This window comes from Manis javanica, chromosome 6 (assembly GCF_040802235.1).
Source record: "Manis javanica isolate MJ-LG chromosome 6, MJ_LKY, whole genome shotgun sequence".
Taxonomy (NCBI): domain Eukaryota; kingdom Metazoa; phylum Chordata; class Mammalia; order Pholidota; family Manidae; genus Manis; species Manis javanica.
Window position 1 is genome coordinate 17,099,249 of NC_133161.1, and position 25,200 is coordinate 17,124,448.

General features: G+C 48.6%; 1 protein-coding gene across 2 annotated transcripts in view; it reads left to right on the top strand.

Moving 5' to 3' along the window:
• Positions 1-25,200, top strand: part of WDR91 (WD repeat domain 91) — a 26,345-nt gene continuing 1,145 nt past the window's right edge. The window contains exons 1-15 of one of the 2 annotated variants that reach the window (XM_073238426.1): positions 1-174; positions 1,530-1,709; positions 2,294-2,500; positions 4,117-4,200; positions 5,164-5,294; positions 6,665-6,830; positions 15,015-15,170; positions 16,581-16,774; positions 17,468-17,618; positions 18,974-19,068; positions 19,229-19,397; positions 21,407-21,515; positions 22,335-22,447; positions 23,411-23,608; positions 23,899-23,967. In XM_073238426.1, the coding sequence (XP_073094527.1) occupies positions 52-174; positions 1,530-1,709; positions 2,294-2,500; positions 4,117-4,200; positions 5,164-5,294; positions 6,665-6,830; positions 15,015-15,170; positions 16,581-16,774; positions 17,468-17,618; positions 18,974-19,068; positions 19,229-19,397; positions 21,407-21,515; positions 22,335-22,447; positions 23,411-23,608; positions 23,899-23,967 (2,145 nt within the window). In that variant the 5' untranslated portion in view covers positions 1-51. The remainder of the gene's footprint in view (positions 175-1,529; positions 1,710-2,293; positions 2,501-4,116; positions 4,201-5,163; positions 5,295-6,664; positions 6,831-15,014; positions 15,171-16,580; positions 16,775-17,467; positions 17,619-18,973; positions 19,069-19,228; positions 19,398-21,406; positions 21,516-22,334; positions 22,448-23,410; positions 23,609-23,898; positions 23,968-25,200) is intronic. The other variant, XM_073238427.1, reaches the window with a different exon arrangement.

A 25,200-nucleotide genomic window follows, 5' to 3' on the forward strand; every position in this document is an offset into this window, starting at 1 on the left:
CTGCCCCTCTTTTCCCTGCCAGCAGCGGTGGCTCACGGTGCCGGCGCAGCGATGGCGCAGGCCGTGGAGCGCACTGACGAGCTGGTCCGCGAGTACTTGCTTTTCCGCGGCTTCACCCACACGCTGCGGCAGCTGGACGCCGAAATCAAGGCGGACAAGGAGAAGGGGTTCCGGGTGAGGGTCCGGCGGGCGCGGTGCGGGCAGAGGCGGCCCGGAGGGGGCCTGGGGCAGGCTCTCCCGGAGCCCTGCCCTTCGGGGCGGGAGCGGCGCTGTCACAGCGCGGGAATCTTCGGCACCCGCGCGTCCGACCCTCGCTTGACAGATGAGGAACTGAGGCCCTGAGAGGGGACGTGACTTACCTGAAGTTGCCCAGCGAGTCAGGAGCATCGCCGAGGCTGGAGCCCAGGTCCCCTGACTCCTGGTCCAGGGCTCTGTCCTCCACCCCAGCCTCCCATCAGGTGCTGGCCAATCGTTGGCCAGGATGGTGATAAGGTGTAGATAGTTGAGCGTTGTCAACAGAATATTCTAAAGTTGGTTTCCCAAGGCTTCCAATGGCATTGGGAGCAGAGGGTCTTCAGCGCAAAATGTTAGCTGGGTTCAAGTATCTGTGGTGATGTATAAAATAGGTTTATCAGTGACTCAAGTGGCAACTGACTGTGCTTCTGCAGTTGAGGAAGACCTTATTGTACATTTTAAAGCATAATTCCCCTGCTCAGACATGATTTTCTGTTGAGAAGTTCTTGGAATTTATAAATGTGTGATTTGTGTGTATGCCAACTTCCACTGGGTGGAAGGTGGATTGAGAGGGGCTGCAAACTAGCCGCAAGGGCGCTGTTGGGGGTAGGTAGGAGACCTGGGTTCTTGTCTTGCCAAAATTAGTGGCTACTCAGTGGCAAAAGCGGATCGTTTCAGCTCTCTAGGCCTCTGTGTCCAGCTCTGTAAAACAGGAATGTTGGATGGGTATTGGTATCAAACCTGTTCCAGATTGTATAGTCTGGTGCGATTGCTCCTCTTAAGGAGGTGACTTCCTGGATGACACTCTGAGCAGCTGCCAGGGCTTAGTGGTGCTTTGATGACTTGAAGGAGTCAGTCAGTGCATCCCACCATGAGCCTTGGAATCCTGGAATGGTGGAACTAGGAGAAGAACCATGGAGATTGTTCCTTTCTTCTTAAATCTTTTGAAATCTTAGGCAGCTGAGATCAGAGAGTTGAAGTAACATTGCCAAGTTGGTTGAGTAAGTCAGAGGCAGATCCAGGACCTGGACCCTAATCTGCTTCCTGGGTCAGAGCGTGTTTAAACTTTCAATCTCCCTGCTTGCTGGAGGGTCAAACCACATGTGTAACATCAGAGAAATGACTTAAAAGCTATTACATACTATGTCTTGAAAGTTTTATAGATTGCTAACTTAAAAAAAAATGTTTAACATCCAGAAGCCATAGCAAGAGGAAAAAGCTGTATTAACTCTGTGAAGAGAAGGGAGAATTCCCTTCCGTCCTTCACCTTCTCTAGATCATCTTTCTCTCACCAGGTGGACAAGATTGTGGAGCAGTTGCAGCAGTTAATGCAGGTGTATGACTTGCCTGCCCTTCGGGATTATTGGAGCTACCTGGAGCGGCGGCTCTTCAGCCGTTTGGAGGATATATACAGACCTACCATCAATAAGCTGAAAACCAGCCTGTTCCGCTTTTATCTCGTCTACACAATCCAGGTGCTTGTTGGTTCTAGGATTCCTTGGTGGAAAGAGTTCTCTGATCCAGAAATAGATTTTCTTTTAGCCTCTAGGGAGGATTCTGTGTTCTTTGGGAAAGGGTGGAACAGTCACAGTACAAATTATTTTTAACTGTTTTCCTACTTTTTTTTTTTTTTTTTTTGCCTTTTCATCTGTGGATCATCTGATTTGTCTTCCTCATTCCTGTTTCCCCTCTTGGCTTAGCACATAAGCCTGCGTGGTGTTTCAAAGAATATACATAGCTGAGTTAAAGTCTGAGTAATAAAGATTACAGCTGACCTGGGGGAATAAGTCACTTAGATTATTTGAAAATCAACTAGGAATTAATTTTTAGGATGGCATTTGTTATCAGGATTTCAGTTTAAACCAGCTTCTTTTAAATTACAAGAAACTTGAGCAAAGAGTGACGACTTCCTTTATTTTGTGAAGTTTGTAGATGATGTTCGGCCAGTTCCTTAGCAGGCTGATACCCAAATGCTCTCTGTGGTGCAGTGATGAAGAAGCTTACCTCTGGACTTCTCTCTCTTGTCCTCCTCCTCACTACCTCCTCTGTGTCTTGGCAGACAAACAGAAATGACAAGGCCCAGGAGTTCTTTGCAAAGCAGGCCCCGGAGCTCCAGAACCAGGCCGAGTGGAAGGATTGGTTTGTCCTGCCCTTCCTGCCATCCCCAGACACCAACCCCACCTTTGCCACCTACTTTTCTCGACAGTGGGCTGACACCTTCATTGTGTCCCTGCACAACTTCCTGAGTGTCCTGTTTCAGTGCATGCATATCCTTTCAGCTGCCTGGAGCTGTGGGCCCCATCAAGGCTTCCAGACAGTGTGACCCCTGGCTGCCACTCTTGATATCATCATTTCTTCTACAAAATGCCCACGTATTGCAGTCATGTATCATGTGAGGGGACTGGACAGATTGCTTATTTCGTTCAGCAGGCCAGGGAATCATAAATCTTCATTCTGACACTCTGCTGCTGCAGTACTAGTTGACCTGCCTGGAGGGGCCTGTAGTAGCAGTGGGGTGCTAGAGCTGGCTCTGAGAGTCCTCAAATAGGGCTGAGGGCCACTTTCGCAGACACGGGGGTTGGTAGGCGGCTGCTGCTTAGTGCAACCGACATCCATGAGAGCACCCTCTCTGTGTAGGCCCTGTGCCCCCAAGGATAGCACTTGTCTTTGTTGGGATTAAGTAGCAGGTGAGAACACTTCTTGGGCTGGAACTTCCTTCCTGTGTTAGTGTTTGGGTCACTCTCTCTGGCAGTGACCTTGGTATACCTCAGCTTTCCAGAAAACAGAGCAGCTTTCAGAGCATATGTGTGGGTATTTCTGAGAGAGAGAATGTAAATAATTTGTGGCCAATCATATTTGCCATTTTGTCATGGAGGCCCAGGACATCCTCCGTTGCTTATGTTCTCTAGGCTGGAATTTAGGGGAGGAGAAAGGAGCCTGGTTTGAACGGGGTGAGTCACTGATAAATTGGGCGTTGTAGGGGCCCCACCCTCGGGCAGCTGCTGTTTTGGCCTCTGGGAGGGACATCTGGAGAGGGTAGGAGGGGTGCTTTTTCCTAATGTGTTGTGGGTGTGAATTTTGCTCTGGCCAGGTTTGCCTTTTTCCCCCCCAGGCTGCTGTCTCTGAAAACCAGAGGCTTTCAAATGAAACTAGTGGGGGTTTAGCCCAGAGGTGGTTAAGGCTAACCACGGAGGCCCTCCAGGGAAATTGAAAATGTCACTCAAGATCTTTTCAGTACAACAAAGTACCCCACAAACTAGGTCACACGCATTTCAGCTGCAGTACACCTCCCAGTTCTGAAGCCTTGCCTGCTTTGGTTTCCTCATGACTGAAGCTGTTTGACGTAGTTGGGAAAGACTGACACCCTGATCTAGAATGTGGATGTTCATGGGGTCGCATGTGGCCATGCAATCTGCAAAGAGCTTTCTCCACAGTCTAAACCTTTGCTATGGAGAAGTTCAGTCTGGGGAAGGGAAAACGAGTGGCCAATCCTTCTGCCCTTCTGATAGACCAGCTGGCAGTATACTTACAGAGCTGCTGGCCGCTGGGCTTGCTTTTAACTGAATGTCTGTACTGACCTGGCTAAAGCTGAGATGGGCTGTGCAGCCCACTGGATGCCAGCTCTTTATTGCTGGTATTTGGGAAAACACGTTCAGGTTTGGATTCATGTTCTCCTTGTGGGCTGAGCTGGTCAGGCCGATTGTCATGTGTCTGTCTGAAGGAAGTCAGGCTGGGCCTATTGTCAAAGGAAGATACTATTTCATAAAGCTGTGAAGAGCCCATAGCCCTGCATCTGTGATCAGGGGATTTTGCTGCTGTGTCAAGAGTTTGGGAAAGGCTTTTAATCATCTTGCCAGCAGGCTTATTCTTTAACTTTGTGTACCAGTTCCCGTTATCCTGAACTTTGATGCGGAGTGCCAGAGGACCAACCAAGTTCAAGAAGAGAATGAAGTTCTGCGCCAGAAGGTTTGTTCTGAACATGCTTGCTCCTGGGGAAGAATTTCTGCTTTTCATGCATGCAGTTAGGTGGTGGCAGTGGAGGGCTGATTAAATACAGGGAAGCACTGACCTCAGGTTAAAGTGAGTCACAGAAAGTCAATGCTGGGGATTTGCCTTAAATGTCTCTGAAAACCAGAGGCGAGGTATTTTAAGTTGTATGTATAACATGAGCAACATAGTAACAGTGGTGAACTTTGAAGAGGCCAAGACTGTCTGCATCCATGCCTACAACAAAACTGTTTTCGTATGTCTGTTTTGTACCCCTGTCCCTCTCCACATAGGTCCACATCTGTATTCTTTACAACTCACATAGAATTTAATTGTTCTGCTCAGTTCTGTGTTTCTCTAGTTCAGAAAAATGATAGAGCCAGGGGACCCACAATAACCTTCACGTTTTGCCTGAGAAGTATTTCTCCATCCTTGAAATTAAGGCATCTGGAGGTTGTATTTTCAGAAAAAGGAAGGTCTTAAGCTGTTTAGGTTTGGGGGTTTAAGATTTTTGGATTTTGGGTTGCTGTGTGTGTCTAATTTTCTTCAGGCGAACAGTCAAAAATGCTGAACTTCATTGAAAAGTGTTTTCCTGTGAGAGTTACAAAGCCAGATTTTTGTAGATTCCAGAGAGCAGAGCAGGATTGGGTGGAGCTATTTTTCCAGTGAATTCCAGAGGAAAGCAAGTCAAGTGATAAAGGAAAAAAAGTGGGTTTTGTGTATCTAGTAATTTTTGGTTTCTTACCTCGCTGTAGTGAAGTAACAGCTGCAACATGCCCAGCTGTCTAATCCCATGGGAGTAGTGAGGTGGGTGCCCCGAGGCTGAGGCCAGTGGCCTCTTGAGCCAGTAAGGTTGGGTGTTGGATGTGATGTGTCTAATCTTCCTCAGCAGAGGGAAAATTAAGTAAGATCAGCATCTAAGTCACCCCCACCCCTGCACAGCTTTTTGCATTGCAAGCTGAGATCCACCGGCTAAAGAAAGAGGAGCAACAGCCAGAAGAGGAAGAGGCCTCAGTCCAACACAAATTGCCTCCCTACGTCTCCAGCATGGACCGCTTGGGGGACTTGGAACTGTGAGTGTGTGCCCAGCCTGAGAGGTGGCAGGGCTGTGCTCCCTCCTCTTGTATGTCCCCTGTGCCCTCACTTGGGGAGCATCTCACTGTGGCCCCCTGATCCTGGGCACGAGGAATCACCCAAGGGCCACTTTGGCATGCCCTGTCCTGGTCTGAGCATTCTGAGTCAGGTCTCCTGGCCTCTAAGGACCTCTAGGAGCTGTTCCCCACTGCCCAGCCTCTAGGCCTGCCCAGAGGGAGGGGGCCAGCACACCCACATGTGCGCAGCCTGGATAAATAAACACAACTGCTGTCATAAAGCCTGGGGAGGTTTTTGTGCATTGAAAGGAGTGCACAGATGAAAAGATTGGCAGCCACAGGTTAGATGCATCCACAATAGAACCATACTCCTGTCTGAGGTTTGAAGAGTTAGGCAGATTGGGAAAGAGGTATCTGAGCAACCATAAAAAATAGACAGTTAAAGAAGAAGACCCAGGTGATTATAAAAGCAGCAGCAGTATAATATATAGCATATAATAATAATAGCAGAAATGGAAGCAATGGCAGGTCACACAGTTAATGATTGGTGAGTCAGGATGCAAACCCAGGCAGGCAGAGTCCAAACCTACACAAGCCAAGGGCTACAGCAGGTGAAGCTCTCTAGTTTCTGAGCTTCATCTGAAGGAAAATAAAATGCAAGCCAAATATGTAACTTAAAAAGTTTTAGAAGCTATGTTTAAAAAAGTAAAAAGAGACAGGTGAAGTTAAAATTTTTTTAATTAAAGTATCATTGATATACAATGTTATGAAGGTTTCACATAAACAACACTGTGGTTTCATCAGTCACCCATATTATCAAGTCCTCACCCTACCATTGCAGTCACTGTCTGTCAGCGTAGTAAGATGCTATAGGGTCATTACTTGTCTTCTCCATGCCGTAATGCTTCGGGTGAAGTTAATTTTAATGATGTATTTTACTTAGCCCAACATATGCAAATTTCATTTCAGCACGTAATAACAAAAAGTGTTCCTGAGCTATTTACCCTTCTTTTGTGCTAAGTCTCAAAGACCAGTGTGTAGTTCACACCTCCAGTACATCTCGATTGAGGCTCACCAGATTTCAGGTGCTGGGTGGCTACTGGACAGCACAGCGCTGAGCTTTACCAGATCCCTCAGGGCAGAGCTGACGGCTTCACTGTTGCGCTGTGTGGGCTGCCAGCTCCCTTTGGTACAAGGAATAGGACCAAGGGTCATGCCGCCTTGAAGCCAGATCGCGAACCAGGCTGAGGCCCAGGTCATCACTGGTGCCGCCCACAGCCCAGGAGCTCTGTGCTCAGTTCTGCCAGGTCTCCCTCCAGTCCTGTGACCTTGTGGTGTGTCTGCTTGTCCAGAGCCATGGTGTGCAGCCAGAGGAACGCCTCCCTCTCCCAGTCACCTCGAGTGGGCTTCCTGTCCTCACTGCTGCCACAGAGTAAGAAGAGCCCCTCAAGGTTGTCACCTGCCCAGGGTCCCCCTCAGGCTCAGAGCTTGGCCAAGAAAGAGGCGTTTGGCGGTCAGGTAAGCACAGGCTCTGCCTTTCTAGTTCTTGCCTTGAGGACTCTGACAACTGACCACTTCCAGCCCTTCTTGTCAGACTTGCTCACCTTCCCTTAGGACTGAGTTCTTCGGTGTGCCGATGAGAGCGTCACATCTCACTCCCTGTCTTTCTCCTTCCCTGCCTTTCCCCTCACAGACAGGTGATGGCTCTTCAGGATGAGAATGTAGCTGAGGGTACAGTGGGGGGACTGAGAATCTGGGGAAACGTCCACCTAATGCATTCCCTGCCTACCCCCCCACCCTTCCCTCGGGCTGGAAGTGCAGGGCTGCCTGCAGAATGAGACAGCGGGCAGAGGCGGGCGGTGGGTAATGGCATATCTCAGGCCAGGGCTCGCCCACAGGGACTTCTCTCTCACCCAGCATGCTGCCCTCTGACCACCTTCTGTGCTCCTGGGCCAGCTCCAAGAAGCCTGCCACACTGTGTAGGTGACAGGCAAAGGCGGTGAGAGGAATATGCTTTGAGGGCCCCCTTCACTTTCCTCATAAATTTCTTCTGAACTCATGAGGGCTTATGACTGATGTGGTGACTCAAGCAATTCTGGAATTTTGCTTTTTTGGTGATATAAAATAATGTGTAGAGTAAATTGAAGTTACTCTTGAATCAATGTATTTCTTTGACAAGTTGGTATTTACTGGATATTTGCTATCTTTCATTTTTATAGAAGCTTGCAAGAGAATTTTTTATGCCAGCTTATGTCCAAAGCAGCCATGGGTCCCACTGAACAGTTTTCCTAGCAGAGATGGTTAGGATTCATTGTTTTCAGAAGTGCTTCCAGAGTGAAAGTTTAACAGACCACCGTTATGTTTTATTGCTTGGGTAGGGACCCTGTTTTCATATATTTTTGTTAGTTACAGATAGAGTAAGTCACGCAGTCTCTGCCTTCTTCTCCTACCGCCCTTGGCTTGACAACAGTTCCAGGTGACACGCAGTTTGGGGGTGCCCACTGCATTGGGGAGGCAGAGGTCTGCCTCAGGCTGCCACGGGAGGTTGGGGCTCTCTGTTCAGTGCGTGGGTTGAGTGCTGTGAAGCCCAGACAGTGAGCAGCATGCTGCAGAACACAGAGCCTGGGCTGTAGAGTCAGGCAGCTGTGCTCTGCGTGGCTCCTTGTTCACCGTCCTATCTCACACTGCTTAAACTCACCCTGATTTGCTTGGGATGATTATAATAGCATTTACTCCTGTGGTGTTTTTCATATACAACAACAATGATAGTATATTATACACAGCAGTAACAGTCATGTAACTCCTTTCAGGTTCCCAGACCCAATTCCAGTATGTGTGTGGGGGGGAGGAGGTCTTCCCACACAACACCAAGCAATTCTTGAACACCAGCAGGGTGTCCAAGAACTCAACTCAATCTGAGGCTGTCTGCCCGGAGACAGCACCAGATTCCCTATAGGTGAAGGGCTCCATCCTATAGACTGCCCTCCACCCCACTCTCCAGACATCCGTTGCAAGTCCTAGGCAGTTACCTGTGCTTCTGACCTACCAGCTACAGAGTGGAGGTTCCCACGACCCCCACCTTAGGTTCAGTTAATTTGTTAGAGTGGCTCACAGAACTCAGGAAAACACATTTTTACCAGGTTAATAAAAGATACCGTAAAGGATACAAGTGAACAGCCAGATGAGGAGATACAGAGCGCAAGGGCCCAAATAAACGAGGGGGCCAGTCTCTGGCACGTGGAGGGCTTCTGGCTCCCCAGGCATAGATGCTCGCTCTGAGAGAGAGGAGCGTTTCTCAGAGGCTTTTGTGAGGGGTTCATTGCATAGTCATGATTGACAAATCATTGGCCATTGACTGACCAACGTCCACAGCCCCTGGGTGGGTCCAAAGTCTCCTTAACATGACAAGACATCCATTTCACCTTTAATACTGCAGTGTTTTCGGGAACTGCGGACGAAGACCGAGTATACCTGGTAAATATATATTTGGTCATCTGAATGACCAAATACCTATTTCTTGTGACTCATTATATCACAACCCCGTAGGGGGAGAATTAGTTGAGCTGATATAGGAGCCTTTGGTATCCTGGCAGGTTATAAGCACTTGACAGGTTTTAGCAGTGGTTGTATCTGTGAAGGTGCTGGCCAACTTGGTACCCCAGTCAGTTCCGAGACCTAAAGGGGCAGCAATGCAAACTGACTACAACTGCAGTCTCAGCATCCATGACGTTTGAGGCAGGCAAAAATCAGTCACAGTTATTCCTATCACTGGTCTTCTGAAATTCAAACCTTGAATTTAGAATTCCAGTACTGGGGAATGTGGCTGTTTTACTGTTTGCTTTGCAGGTCTTTTTTCATCATGCAATCTTTTAAAAGTGTAACATGATGTATGCAGTGCTAGGTCCCTTGAAATGTGTGTAAAATTATGATTACAATTCCATTAACTTAAAATGAAAGAAAACACAGAGATGGGTTCTTAGAGATTAAGCCTGTGACCTTATTCTTTGTGTTCAGGAACTAAGTATCATATGGTGAGGCTGAAGTGGGACCGGAAATTTTTTGTGCAGTTCACATTCAAGAGATGAGGGTAAGAATGTGTAATTTGTAGAAGTTATTTCTTATCTAGCTTCCGAAATACATTCAAACAAAGCTTGGGTCACCACGTGGTATGTTAACAGAGCACAAGGTAGCCCTCTTGCCTTTTGCTATTGGAGATGATAAATGTCTACAATCTGAAAAATCCTGTGGTTCGGGTATTTATTTTTAATTCATTTATTAGATTCAACATTGATGTTTCAATTCTAAAATTAATTAGTACATCTGAGAGTCAAGAAAATCAGATTTTTCAAGTTGGAAGAAGCTTAAAGGTCATCTGGCTGACCATCCTGTTGGGTAGAGGAGCATGTTCTCTGACTGATTGCCTCCTGTGATGTGGAGCTCATTACTTGTCAGTGGGGATGTTTGCCTGTTAGAAAACCGTTAGTAGAAACCTCTGAATTTCTACTCACTGAGATTAGCTTTGTCCTCAAGCTACATAGAATAAGGCTTCCTGTTAAAAAAGTCCTTGCTATCTTTTCCATGCTAAGCAGTCTGTGTTTAATCATCCCTCCCCCCACAACTGTTTACTTCTATGGCATGATTTCTAGACCCTTCACCACCCTGGTTCTCTTCTTTTGGTGGGAACACTAATTTTTTAATTCCTCTATTACAGTTGGTGACCAAATTTGAGTGAACAATCAGAGATGCTGTCTTACCAATACCAAATGCAGTTAATTGTATGATCACTTCCTATGATTTTAATGATATACTGCTTTTAACTCTGTAGAAAATGACATTGCTTTTTTAATCATTGCTATATTAGCTCATATTAAGCATGTAGTCTTTTTCCACTACTACCACCCCAGAGCTCCCTCTTTCCTTTTTACTATTCATGAATAAGCAAAAAAGCATAAGTTGTGTTATTAAATTAGTAATTCATAAAATGATTAGGCTTTCTTTTAAATGTTATTCATATATAGCATCATAAGTTTCAGTTATATCATCATTTTTGCCCATTTGTGTTCAGTCGTTGTAACTATCATCACCATTACTGAAATGCTTGTAGCATTATAGATGACTGAATATATGGCAAAACACTCTCCGTGCTTATAATCTGAATTGAGAGGCACATTTTTTAAACAAACGGAAGTACCTATGCTGTGAAACCACAATTCCCAAGCTCTTCTGGGATTTCTGTTACAATAGCCCCTAAGGACATCTCAACATCAACACAGTCTCACCCAGCCTGTAGTTTCACTCCATCCTTCCCTTCAGCTATAATTCCACTCCTTCCACACCCACCCACTAAGCTATGGGACCACAAGTGGGAATTATATTATTATAGGAGATAGCCTCTAGTTGGCCCTGATGTGAAGAAAACAGTGTCCACAAAGTTCTGCATTTGTAGCTCTTATTAGTATCAAATTACCTCACAGCTACTGAGACATCAGTGGTAGGAACTGCTACCCTTGTTTTCCATGGATCTTAGCAGGATGGGGAAAAGGGAGCCCTCTTTCACATCTTTGATTTTGTAATGTCTGTGTTATGAGGCCCTGTCTTCTGGGGTGGATTTCTTTTGCTTCAGGTGAGAGCAAACTGCTGGAACTTGCTCCCTGCCCCATTCGGATGACCGCGTGGGCAGCTCTATTCAGTCCACTGAAAATTAATTTATATCTACCACAGTGAGAAGTGGGAAGGTCAAGTGATACAACATTGGTTAGAATCTCTCTTCTGGACCATTGGAGATAGGTAGATACATAGAACATGACAAAATACAAAGTGGACCAGTGGAGTGCTACATGAATCCAGTAGTGAAGATTTTTATGCGGTTTGTTCTTAAAATAAAACTTTCAATTACGAGTTACATCACAGTAAACATTTATCTAAGTTGTGTACGTCGTAGCTAGACACAAGTTTACCATAGCCTGCTTACTGAAGTGTTTTATGGGCGGCTGCATTCATCAGTTCTCAGCATATTATTTTTTGTTGTTGTTCACTGTTCTTTAGTAAATAACTTAGATAAAGTTTAAGGACAAGCTCTCTTTAAGCAGGAACTGGTAAGTCACATTTAGATCCATAGCTCTTTTGGTATAAGCCACCCTATGCTTATAAAGGTCATTCTTCTTAATTTATTGTAGTGTTTTTTTGTTAACACCTGTTAAAATTTCTGTTTTGAAATACTATCCTGCCCTTTAACCTGATGATGTCCTGGACGACTTCCTTGTCATTGTACTTCTCAGGGTCCTATTTCCTGTCTTGGCTGGGGAAACATTACAAAAGCTGGCTTTTGTGTCAGCTGGAGGGGTTTGCAGTCCATCCCAAAACTTCCTGTTCCATCATTTCAGACCAGTTGAATCGAGCACTCTGAACACCAAACACTGAGAAAGGAAAAGACACCATTTATCAGGTGTAGTGGGTGAGCAAGGAAAGAAAAGATTGCCAGAGCATCCTGTCTCCCCTCTGTCACAATCCCCACCTTTGGGGCCCAGGCAGGAGACCCCTGTGGTTCCTGTACTTTCCCAGGGCATGAATACAATACTACCTGGATTCTTTGCTCTTTTCTTCTCAAATACCAGTTTAAAGATCTCTTGGTCAGGTTGATGAATCTGTCAAACCTGCATAATAATTGTTGCAGACTTTTTGAGACTTGCCAGGATCCCACTGTTTTGGAAAACAGTTGTCACCCAGGAAACTGATCTTCCTTCTTCTCAGTACTATTTGTGTAACGCACGATGGAGTTTCCATGGCCACCTTTTAGATTCAGAAAACGTGGCCTCGACTGCTACTTCTTTTGTCTTTGCTATCAGAATCTTTGAGCTTTCAGAGTCATGTTTTGGAATTCTTCCATAATTTTATTTGAGTCCTCTTCTGCCTGGTATGTCTAGCTAAAGTTTTGGCAATTTTCTTTTATCTTTAAAAAAAAACAGCTCTTAGTTTTATTAATCTTTTCTACTGTCTTTTTTAGTTGCTATTTTATTAATTTTTGCTCTAACCTTTTTTCCTTCTACTAACTTCGGGCTTTATTGGTTCTTCTTTGTCTAGTTCCTTGAAGAGGTTGTTTATTTGAGATCTTTCTTTTTTCTTAATGTAGACATCTGTGACTGTGAACTTCCTTCTTAGAATGGCTTTTGCTACATCCCCTAAGTGTTGGTATGTTGTGTTTCCATTTTCATTTGTCTCAAGATACTTGTTTTCTTTGACTCATTGGTTGTTTAGGAGCATGTTGTTTAATCTCCATATATTTGCAAATTTTTTAGCTTTCTTCTTGTGATTGATTTCTAGTTTCATACCACTTTGGTGCTTGATATGATTTCAATCTTCTTAAATTTATTAAGACTTGTTTTGTGTCCTAACATATGATCTATCCTGGAGAATATTCTATGTATGCTTGAGAAGAATCTAAATTCTGCTTTTGGATGAAATGTTCTATAAATGTCCATCAAGTCCATCTGGTCTAACGTGTAGCTTAAGACCAATGTTTCCTTATTGATTTTTCTGTCTGGATGATCTATCCGTTGCTGACAGGTGGGTATTGAAATTTCCTACTATTATTATTGGATTGTTGTGTATTTCTCCTTTTAGTTCTGTTAATATTTGCTTCATATATTTAGGTGTTCTTCTGTACTGTGCATAAATATTTACAATGTTGTATCTCTTGTTGGGTTGACCCCTATGTCATTATATGACCTTTGTCTCTTACAGTCTTTGGCTTAAAGTCTGTTTTGTCTGATGTCAGTATAGCTCCCCCCGTGGAATTCTTCAGTCTGCTTTGCCCTCTGGGTCAGTAGCTATGGGGAACAGTCAGAGGATTTGTGTAATAAGGGCTGGTCCCCTTGGGTCACATCCCAGGGAGTGGGCTCAGCCCCCTGGGACCATGTGAGGGACACCAAGCTTCCTCAAGACCTCTCTGTTACCAATTATCTTGAACCCCTCCTGCTTCTAGGAAGGTGAGGGAAGCTTCTTACACTGTGTAAAATGGTGGAACCTGTTCAGTGTCCCACAGACCATGGGATACTTCTCCGGAATGGCCAGAAGCACTGAGAGAAGGGCCTTGTCTTGGTTATATTATCTAGCTTCAGAATTGTGACACTTCTTCTTATCTTTTCCATTCAGTGTCACTTTCTTCCATACGCTCCCTTCGTGGTATTGCTTTCTTCAAGTGTCTCAGAGTGTGTGGTTTGCTGCTGGATCTGGGTGTGCATCCCAGCCCCCTACAGTTCCTTCTGCACAGCAAGTAAAGCAACCTCTCTAAGCCTCAGTTCCTCATGTTAAAATCATGTCCTCATCTTCAAGGCCATGTTTGTAAAGTCCTTAATGTGGAGACTTGCGTATGGTAAGTGGTCTGTGGGTGTTATCTACATTGGTGCTGCTGCTGTTGGGTTTTTGCTTAGGTTGTTTCTTTTATCTTGACTGAGAACCCTACTGCTCCCAAAATAAGTCTGAATTGGGAGAATCAAATTCTTTCTCTAGAAGAAACATGTTTTACAAGCCTAAGTAGACACCACTGGAAGTTGCCTTAGTTAGAAAAACAAAAATAACAAATACCCTGTAGGTCAGCCCCAGTTAGACTCCAGGTAAACTAACAGTCCTTTACAATTTCTTTTCCTAACTGTTCACATGGCTTCAGGGTCCCAAGGAATCTGTGTTAATCATTGAAAGTGCTTAGTGTTAACATAAAAAAAACAAGTAGAAGAACTAGAAAGCAACAAGCAGACTTCGGTTGGGTTTATTCTCTTGACTTAGGCCTTAGGTACAAGTGGCTCTTGAGGAGGATGGTCTCAAACCCGAGGGGCTGTTTGTAGCCACATCTCTTTGCTAAAAGTATAAAAAAAGATGGGTGAGGGAGGCAGTTTTGGCCCTCACAATTTGGAATAAGGTTGGAAAAGGCCCAGCCTCTGGGAAGGTGATAGCTCCTTTTAAGAAGGCTCTAGATTACGAATATTCTGTCCATGAGGGTGGGGTAAGGGCTGTTGAATTCGTTTGCTGTAACCTTGGTTGACTTTATCACTCTTGTCATGGAAAGGAGCCAGAAGATGCCAGTCTCTTTCCTGTCCAGTTTATCTTGTGCAAAGGTCCTTGAGTTTCCAACAATTTCTGTTAAGAATTTCTAGTTGCCCAGTGATCATTCCCAAATACCTCATGTTCACATTAGCTGGCTTAGTCACACATTTGGCTCAACACCAAAGAGGGTATTGTGTTCCTTTTTTTCCCCTAGAGACGTGATTGTATGTTGCCTAAATATTTTTTTTGGTATGGTGCAGAGTTACTTGTGAAGGTTTGTAACACCCAGCATAGAGTCTGAGCTGACCTGCCATCGCATAGTCAGTTCTCCCAGCTTAACTGAAGCTAATTGTTCCAATCAGATCGAGGAGATAATGTGCATCTGTCTATCTGGGGTGATAGGTATGCTGGTGGCCTGTCCTCTCATAACGGAGTAGGGAATGGAAGGGAGGCCGTCCAGAGAGCTTGTTTCACTCCTGACTTGGCCCACCAGTGAGAGAGTGGCATTTCAGCAACCCCCTCTGCATGGCCAGGGAGGAGCCTTTCCCAGGAGCTGCTGGTAGCACAGCCACCATCTGTCTGCGGCTCCCCTCCTGGCCCCGGTGTCATGGCCTGGGCACAGACAGGAAGAGGCTTTTCACAGCCTGGCCTCTCCCGCTCTAGACCGCCAAGGGGAAGGATGCAGCCTGCGGGCCCAAGGACGGGAAGAGCGCCAGCAGCGGGCTGGCCGCTGGGGAGTCCAGCTGGTCGCAGCACCGGCAGCGGCGCCTGCAGGATCACGGCAAAGAAAGGAAGGAGCTCCTCTCTGTGACCGTGCAGGTATGGCTGTGCCTTCGTGTGTCTCCCACGTGGCTCCTGTGGGGGGCCGTGGGAAGTGGTGGGGTGGCGCGGGGCCCCCTCTCAGCCCTTCTGGTTTCCGCTGCAGTGTAGAGCCCGGGTTTGTCTGACTGGGTTTGCTCTCTAGCACTTCGGTTGTATTGTTCATGCTTGCCTGTCCTGGCGCCCCCTCTTCCCGATGAAGCATTTCCCTAAGCAGGGGCCGTAAAGGGCACGTGCTTATAAATATTAACATGTCACCAGTCCTGAGGTTTGGCAGACCTTCCCCTTGATTTAACCCAGAATCGCCCAGACTTGCTAGATTGTGGGGTCCCTTTCTGCTGTAGCCTCTGCTGGAGCTGCTGCCCTGATACAGCGTCGGGCTGCAGCTGGGCCCTTGCTCACTGAGCCCTGGGACCCCCTAATCTCATCCCTAAATCAACTGGTTGATCATTTATCTCCTAATGGGGGTAACTTGCCTGTTTTGAAGGCATATCTGCCAGGTACCAGCCTTGTACTGGTTCCAGTTTGTTGGCATAGGCCCTTAAGGCTTCAATTTCAAATCGTTCTGATCCAGCACCGTGGGATTGAAGAATGGCACACCTCAGCTCAGCCACTCCCATTAGACGCCTTTTTGAGCTCAGAAGTCTCGCTTCCTCCATCACTGTGTTATTGTGGGTGTGCCCTCCTACCACATGGAGGAGCGCTTGGAGGGGCCTCAGGAAGCAGAGCCCCTGGCAGGCGCCTCCGGCCTGGGTCAGGTCTGGGTGAACAGGTGGTGACACGGTGGCCAGGAGTGCACCAGGGAGGTGGAGACCGGGGCCCCTGCGGTGCCCTGGGCAGCCAGGTGTGGGGGGCCCTGCAGTGCCCGGCTTGCTCCCGTCCTGCCGCTGTCCTTGGATCTCTATCACTGTGCCTGGTGGGTCACAGGTCTCTTGATGCCCCCTTCCCAGGAGGAAAGGGGGAGCAAGTGCAGTCTCAGTTTCCACAGTAAAATGGGGTTAATAATAAGATCTCAGATGGTTCGAGATAATCAGTCAGTCACACGGTGTCTGTCACACTCAGCTGACCGGTTTTTGTTGTCACCAGCCAAGTCGCGTGTGCCCTGTGTCTGGTCAGCTGTGCCGGGGTGGGGTGCCCACAGCCCGCCACCCCTTCCGCCGGGCCTGGGAGAGGGGCTGGGTCTCCGGGAGGGGCCCGTGGGCAGAGCAGGCGCCCACCTCACCTGTGGTGAGAGGGGCGCTCTCTCAAAGCTCAGATCTCTTTCTTCTAGACCCTGAGACCACTGAGCGCCTCCCCCAGGGTGCTCTATCTGTAGTCTAAATGCCCTGTGAAGGGTCCCCAGATGTGGTGAATGGCTGGGCCCAGGGCAGACCTGTCACAGCTGACTGGTCCCTGCTTTGCTTGGCACAGTGTGCAGAGAAGAAGCCTGAAGCTGGTGGCCCCGAGACAGACTCCTGCCCCGAGCTCCACGCGGAAGCGCTGGACACGCTGACCCGGGCCTCCACGGCGGGCCCTGAGGGTGGAGGGGTCCACCCCGAGCAGCCGTTCATCGTGCTGGGGCAGGAGGAGTACGGGGAGCACCACTCGTCCATCATGCACTGCAGGTGGGTCCAGGCCCAGCCCAGCGGGGGCGGGGGGCTTCCAGCTGTCCGCGGGACAGTCCCCGAAGGACCATGGTCACCCTGCAAGAGTCAGAAGAGGGCCAGGCCACTGCCATCAGGGTCCTGTTCAGACCCTTCAAGGCCGCATCAGCATTTCTGTTTTTTCTAACTGGGGGAGCCTCTGCTGTGGGAGCAAGTTACTGTCTATTTGAATGCACTGACTCGATTTTAATTTGCTTTGTGTTGGTACTTTCAGGTAAACATTTACCATTCATGTGTTTGTACTTGCCCAAGGTATAAGCATGGCCTTTTATGGGCAGACCCTTACGGAGTGTGCCTCCAGGGTAGGGGGCTTCCTTGCCCGTGACAGTGATGGGCTCTGTGACTGTGGGGCAGGAGGCTCTCAGTCTCCAGGTTCTGAGTGCCCGAGGCCAGGGCTATGTGCCTCTCGCCGACTGTCCTATCCTCAGTGTTTACCACAGGGCTCAGTACATAATAGGTGCTTCATGAATAGTTCTTAGACAAATAAATGAAAGAATATTTCTAGAAATAGTCCGTGCCCATCCTTAGAGTGTAGCATTTCAGGATTATATTTTAAAACGGTTGGAAAGCGAAAAGCAATCATCTGGGCATTAACTGAAGAGGATGATGGACAAGGGCACGGATGCTAACAGCTTCCCCTTTCTTCCATCTCAGAGTGGACTGCTCCGGGAGGAGGGTGGCCAGCTTAGACATAGATGGAGTCATCAAGGTGTGGTCCTTCAATCCCCTCATGCAGACCAAAGCGTCCTCCATTTCCAAGTCACCGCTGCTCTCGTTGGAGTGGGCCACCAAGCGGGACAGGCTGGTGAGTAACGTCCGGCCCTGCTGCTTGCTCTGCGGTCGTGAAGAGCTCCCCAGGGCTCTGTCAGTGGTCTGACGCCACAGGCTGAATTGAGGCAGCCAAACTAACCCCTCCCTTCTCTCTTACTGAGCATTGGGGGACCACATATTCAGGACTGTCCCCAAAGGCCCCTGTTTAGGGACAGGAGGGAGTGGTGGATAACCAAGAACTGAAATTAGGCAGCATGGGGACCAGACCTGGAAACCCTCTCCTGTCAGATGGCATGGGCTTCTCCCGTCTGGTGCTCTGGCTTGCTTCTCCTCCTGCCCGAAGAGACTGGCTTCCATGTGCCCCCCTCAGCTCCTGTCATCTGTCCCAGCTGCCAGCAAGCCACCACGAGTATTTGCAGCTCTCTTTCTGACTGCTGAGCCCCTTGCCTGTGCCAGGCCCAAGGGAAGCAGCTTTAGTTTGTGGGGGTGGCGGCCTAGTTGGTCGTTCCCGCTGGTCTAGTCCGGAGCTATGAATACAGTGTTCTTTGTTCTTTTTCCTTCTGCGCTTTATGTTTGAGAAAGGATTTGTCATTAAGGAGGTGAAGTTGATTTTCAGTGTTTTCTTTCACTGATTTCCCAGGTATCGCACCAGGCAGCCCAAAGGGCAAGGCCTTGGTCCTTGCAGCTTGTGACAGCTGTGGGAATTGTCCTTGTGGCAGTAGGGTCTTGGGGCTTACCCGGTACCGAGTAATTTGCCGAGTGAACGCTGAAGCCAGGGCATAGGTAATACCTCTGGGAGTGACCTCAGCTGCTTCTGGTGCTTTTCATTCTGGAGGTACTTGTTAGTATCTTTGAAGCTTTTCACCAAATAAATACAAATCCCTTGAAGGCAAGGATAGCCTCTTTTTTTTTCCTGGAGGCCTTTACAGGCCTGGAGCCTGAGCTGTCCTCAGAACATGCAAATGGGGCAGTTACCCAAGCTGGCGGGCTGCGGAGACCAGCACTAGGAAGGTGGCGACGGGTAGACCAGCAGCATGAAGGAAGGACTAGAACTGCTGGGATTTAAAACTGCCAGAGAGGGAGGGAAGAGCAGGGGGTGCCACTGAGTCAGCCAGCACCTTGCCAGGGGCATCTGAGGGGACACCTCTCTCCCAGCCACAGACTCCTGTTGTGGTTTTGCTTCTGTTGAAGCTCAGCTCTGATGTCTTTATTTACGATTTTTCAGTTAAGTCCATTTTAGCCAGATTTCGCTTGAACGACCTGGGTAAGTGTAGGTGAGCCTCACACCTGCCACCCGCCTGGACCCATACCTCGCTCCCAGCAGTGGTCCTCCCTAACCAGGCCTGACCCCCATGCTGATCTCCACATCCCCTGCCCTTCTCATTCCAGCTTCTGCTGGGCAGTGGTGTGGGGACAGTGCGCCTTTATGACACGGAAGCCAAGAAGAATCTCTGTGAAATCAGCATCGACGACGACATGCCCAGGTGAGCTGGAGCCCGCTCCCCCGCTGTCACTGTGCTGTGCGGGGCCTGGTGCTTTGCTGGGCTTCCTCCGCATGTCCGGCAGTGGGACGCAGCCCAGAGCCCGGGCGCACCCTCTCTGTGTGGGCAGCCGAGCGTTGACCCAGCCTCACGTGTGTTGCAGAATCCTGTCGCTTGCCTGCAGCCCCAGTGGGGCCTCTTTCATCTGTTCCGCGGCAGCTCCGAGCCTCACCTCGCAGGTGGACTTCTCGGCACCAGATATCGGCAGCAAAGGCGCTAACCAGGTCCCTGGCAGGCTGCTGCTGTGGGACACGAAAAGCATGAAGCAGCAGGTACAGACCTGGCCCTGTGGGTCTCTCTGGGATCACACTCCCGGGGTAGCACACTGCCTTCACTTCCCTGTTTTTCTGTCCAATCGCTTCTGCCCTTTGCTTTGGTCTCCTCAGGTTTTGATTTGTGAGGATATTTCAAAGCTTAAGTGTTGAAAAGTAGTAGTACTCCAGGTGGGTGGCTTGCTGGGAACTAGTCACTCAGAATTGTGCCACAAGCTTGGAAGTCAAATAGAGCCTATTAGAGGGCCCTTGTGGCTTATTTAAATACTTTAAAATTGAATTTTTGTTTATATTTAAAGACTTTGGGGCAGTTTCAGGTTCACAGCAAACCTGAGGGGAAGGCACAGAGGGTTCCCGTGTGCCCTGCGCCCCCACACATGCGCAGGCTCCCACCAACACCCTCCGCCAAGCAGTGCACCTGTTACAGCGGATGCACCTGCACTGACACCTCGTGGTCACCTGCAGCCTGTGGCTGGCATTAGGGTCTGTTCACTCGTGGTGGTATAACCTATGGGTTCGCACACATGGACGGTGACATGTCCACTGTGACCCTACGGAGTATTTTACTGCCCTAAGAGTCCTCTGTGCTCCGCCTAGTCATCCCTCTTCTTCCAACTCAGATCTCTATGCTGTCTCCATAGTTTTGCTTTTTCCATAATATCATATGGTTGGAATCACACAGTCGCCTCTGATGGGCTTCTTTCACTTAGGATTATGCATTCAAGTTTGTTTTTTTGTACTGGAGTCTCCTTCTGACTGCCTGATAGCTGAGAATTACATGAAAAGTACAGCAGTAGCTAGAAGAAGTAGGACATGTTAGTATCCTTAAGAAGTGACAGCCATGTGAAAGCCTGCCCGTGGGGCCCTGGGGCCCACCTTCCTCATGAGCTGAGGACCTGTTCCTACCCAGAACACTAATAGATGCTGGCAGCTGTGACCCTGAGCCCTACGACTTCAAATGATGCTTGAACTCACCTATTTAAAAAGCAGTGATGTTCCTTATCAAAACCAGTTCTGGTGCTCAGAAGTGGTGTGGCCCTTGTGTTGCGTAAATTGTTTCCTGATGTTAGTGGGCACTTGAACAGTCCCCATCTCTTAGATGGGCTGTGTTCCAAGAGCTCAGGTTGCCCTTCATGCATCTGCCTGCAGGAAGGCAGTAGAGTCCCAGCTGGAAGTCCCAGCCCAGGTCGCAGGGCCACAGCCAGATTCCTGACCCCCCGCCCACCCCCGCCACATCTGTTCTCCTCTCTAGCTTTCCTCACCTTGGCAAATGTTTCCCACTCAGAAACAGGGTGCCTTTCTGGAGCCATTTTTCTCCCTTGCCTGTCACTATCAATCCGTGAGCAAACATTGTCAGTTCCACCTCCAAAACATGTTCCCAGGGGCACACAGTAGACCTACTCTCAGTGCCCCTCTGCTGCCCAGCTGCGGGACCCCTGTGCCCCATCCTCCCCGCTGCCTGGGGGCTGGGCAGACAGTGTGGCATGTCACACTCCTTCTTGCTCTTCCAGGCTCTCCGTCCACAGTCCCTCCCATTCCTGCATGGTCTGCCCTCCACTTCTCCAGCCTCCTGGTCCCTTCTGCCCTCCTAACCTGTAGTGCAGGCCCTTGCTGCATGCTGTCCCCTCTCCAGATGGTTCTTACCCCCTCTTCCTGGCAAACATCTGCCTCCAGCATCTCTCAGATACTTTCCCCTAAACAGCCCAGGCTAATTAAGCCCTTCTTAGTCTTATTATCCTCTGAGGCACGTATGATTTGTAATTTTATGCTTACTTGTTATTTTTAAATTTTTAATTAGATATTGAATACATACAAAAGGATATTGAAATCATAGGTGCGTGGTTTAATAAGAAGGCCATAAAATGAGCCCTTTTATACCATCGCAGTTTAAAAGTAGAATATTACCAATACTATTTACGCTCTTGTGTGCCCCTCCCCAGCCTCAGTCTCTTTTCCCCATTTTTTATTTTCTTACATTTTTAAGTTCAGCTTTTTTTTTTTTTAACTAGCTCCAGTTCTCCCTGGATCCAGAACCCATTGCCATCAACTGCACAGCCTTCAATCACAACGGGAACCTGCTGGTCACCGGGGCTGCTGATGGTATCATCCGGCTGTTTGGTAAGCAGGGTGCTCCTGGCGGTCCTGGTCCCTTCCTTAAATGTCCTAGAGAAGGGAGTTGCATTTTTGCCTTCACAAAACCCTGATTCAAGATGCACCTAATAGAGCTTAACTTTGGTCAGAGTCTGCTGTTCTCAGAACCTCCGTGGTCATTCACCTTGCAGATGGTCAGTGCCAGTGAATGTGGGAGTGCTGGGGCTCAGTGGTCCTTCGGTTTTGAGCTGTTCAAACAGTCCTGGTGGCCTGAGTGACAGCCAGGATGACACACCAGAGAAATGCCATCCTGTCCTCGGTGCAGCTGGGTCATTCTCCCTGTAGAAGCATGAGAACGTATGCACTGGAGTCATCTGCCATATTGTTTAACACACCCCATGCCAGGCCTGCCCAGGAGACTCAGAGTTGGAGAGTCTTAGATGGAACTGGGGTCTGTATCCTTAGCAGATCCCCTAGGTGCCCTGGTGGGAAGTTACAGAGGCCACTAGGAAGGACTTGTGGGTCCCTCTAGACTTGTGGGCTCCCCAGATGAGCTCAGGCTTCAGTCAGGGATTCCTGAGCCTCTCTTTTTACCCAGCCAAAGAAACTGCTATTTAAGCTAGGTTAAATAAAAGATTAGATCCGTGGAGGAGATAATCAGCAAGCCGAAGGACCCAGTGACCCCTCTTTGACAGGGGTCAGTTCTGGGAGCTTGTCAGCTTCAGGAGGCCCTCTGCCTCTGGAACAGCTCCCATCCACTGGGCAGAGGGCAAGCGGTGCCTCCGTGCTGGGTAGCTGCCTCCTCAGGGGCCAGACAGGAATCTTAGTGGCGTCTCCTTGCCTCAGATATGCAGCAGCACGAGTGTGCTATGAGCTGGAAGGCTCACTGCGGGGAGGTCTACTCCGTGGAGTTCAGCTACGATGAGAACACCGTGTACAGCATCGGCGAGGACGGGAAGGTAGGCCCAGACCTGGGTCGCATTGTGCTGTGGGGAGCTTGGTCACTGGGTGGTCACAGCATGGATGCCTAGGGTTTGCTGGGGGCCGAGGACAGCTTCCCACAGGCAGTGCATGTAGGCCTGAGCAGAGTCAAGAAATGTAAAAAGGAAGCTGGGTTAAAAAAGGAACAGTAAGTGCCCCTTGCAGATCCCTTCTGGAAGGATGCACCAGGGTCCTCGGAAAGGGAGTGGGGTGGGCGTGGGGGAGGCAGAGGCTGGCCGAAGACTTGTTTCTCATGTATCCCCTCCTGTGCCTTTTGGATTTCACATGGTCTTACCTGTATTAGCCATTAAAAGTAGTAATTACAAAATAAATTCTTCATTTGAAAACTATGGGAAGGGATTTCTAAATTAAAGCCTGACTTCCTATTGTTTGAGTAGGATTCTCAGTTAAGAAGTCGTCTGTCACACCCTGGTAGCCCGTCCATGGGTAGGCTCAGGATTACATACCCCGCTCCCCCAAAACATGACGCTAGTTGATAACCACATTGCTTGTGTTCAGTTGATTGCCCTGCTCAGAAACTGGAAGTATATTTGGAATTTGTCATCTCTTTGTTTCTAAGTCAGAAAAACCTAGTCAGGTTCTAACCCTGATAATGATGGTGATTGATAATAACAGCAGTAATAGCACTGGGCACCTGAAGCATTCCCCCTCCTTGAGAGATGGGAATCCATGCAAAGGCGGTTGCCTGTCCTTTTCCTCTCCTGGATTCAGTCCAGAGAGAAAGACATGAAGTTGCTGACTCTCTGCTATATTTTATTCCTTAAAAAATGCTGAGATTGTGTTGGGAAGAGATGGGATGGGGCTCATCCCAGTGCCTCTCCTGATGGCCCATAGAGGTGTCACAATGAGTCTGGGGTCGTCCTCGCCCTGTGGTGGCCGCCCCTGCCAAGGGACAGCTCTGGTGATGCTTACTGTTGTAGTTCATCCAGTGGAACATCCACAAGAGTGGTCTGAAGGTGTCCGAGTACGGCCTCCCCGCGGATGCCACCGGCCCCTTCGTGCTGTCCGGGTACAGTGGCTACAAGCAGGTTCAAGTGCCCCGGGGCCGACTCTTTGCTTTCGACTCAGAGGGAAGCTACATGCTGACGTGCTCCACCACAGGAGGCGTCATCTACAAGGTACTGGGGGTGTTGTGGTGGGCAGTGGGGTGGTTCTCAGGTCTGGGAGATGCGGGGGCTGGGGCAGAGTGGGGCATGCCCTTCCTTTCTGCTCAGGCATTCGCTGTCCTCTGACAAGAACCTGTCCCTTCTCTGCCTGTGTTTCTTGGGAGTAGTACCTCCTGTAGAAAACACTGAGGAACAGGGAGAAGGGGTGGGAAGTGTGTTGGAGGAACCTGGCCCAAATGGGTAAGTGCTTCTGTGCTCTTAGTCACTCCAACCTGAGTACAGACTGATTCTTCTCTTGGCAGTCCTGTGGGTCAGGGCCATTGCAGTCCGTGGCTGAGACAGACGTCTGGGATGACGTGTCAGACCATGCTGTAAGGTGCCCACTTTGCCTTCGTCCCTCAGCTTATATGCTTGTTTTAATGCTCTTGTCAGAGCTGCTCTGGTTCATGTACTTTTTATTTGTACAATTATCTAAAATTATAAACATCTTCTATTTCCTTAGCACTACCAGATTGGTGGGAAGGACTTGGGCTGTGGCCTAGACACACATGTTCAGTACCACGTGAATTCAGTTCTTAGCCTCAGTGTTAACTCTGCCGATGGTGGTGTGTAGTCTGTAGGGACAGAGTCACAGGTCGAATGTTCTCTGCCAGGGGCTGTCCTGTGCTCATTGCCTGGCTCATCAGCGGCCAAGCTGTGCTCTGGACAGCACCTGTGTGCAAGTGTCAGCCTAGGCACATGGGAGATGAAGTGTGACCTGCTCCCCTGGGGCTCACACTCAGATGGGAAAGAGACGTGAGCACCCACCATGGGGACAGTGCGGAGTGAAAGGTCCTGAGTGGAGGAAGCCGCTGGGGACTGAGTTCTCAGGGAGGACCCCTGGCGGGGGGATCCTGTGGATTTGAGGCCTTTGAGGAGGCAGAGGAGTTGGGAGGATGGGGAGGAAGGCAGGCCTGGGGGCCCCACAGGGGCGGAGGGGAGCCAGGGCTCATGAGTGAGGGGCTGGGGGGGTGCCGAGACAGGAGTAAGGAGCCTTCTGGACTGTGACCTGCTGCGTGGCCCTGGCAGTCTAGTTCCCTGTCGTGAGGCTCTTATTTCCTGCAGGTGATGATTTGGGTGGCTCTTGCCTCTCCTTTAAAATTAGCTCCATATAGTGACTGCAGTGGGGGCTTGGGGGGGCCTTGATTATATGGGTGAATGTAGTGACCACAATGTTGCTCATGTGAAACCTGCATAAGATTGTATATCAATGATACCTTAATAAAAAAAAATTAGCTCCATTGTTTCTTGTAATTGCTACTGGGAAATACTGTGAAAAGCTGTTCACAAGCCTACTTTCATTATTAAAAATTGAGTTTCAGGTAGGCTGTATACTTCTCTCTGTATAATTTTATGTGTGTTCTGTATATGTATTTTATTTTTAATCATGCAGCCTTCTGTCATTTGGCCTAATGAGTTCATACTGATTTGTAGTCAGACTTGATGTTCCTCTGTATAATTTTTGAAATGCCAATAATGGGGTCTAATTACTTAAGGAGTATAATGAACTTCAGGTCCCAGTTTCACAATCTATAGACAATTTATGATTTTTAAAGATGTTTTCT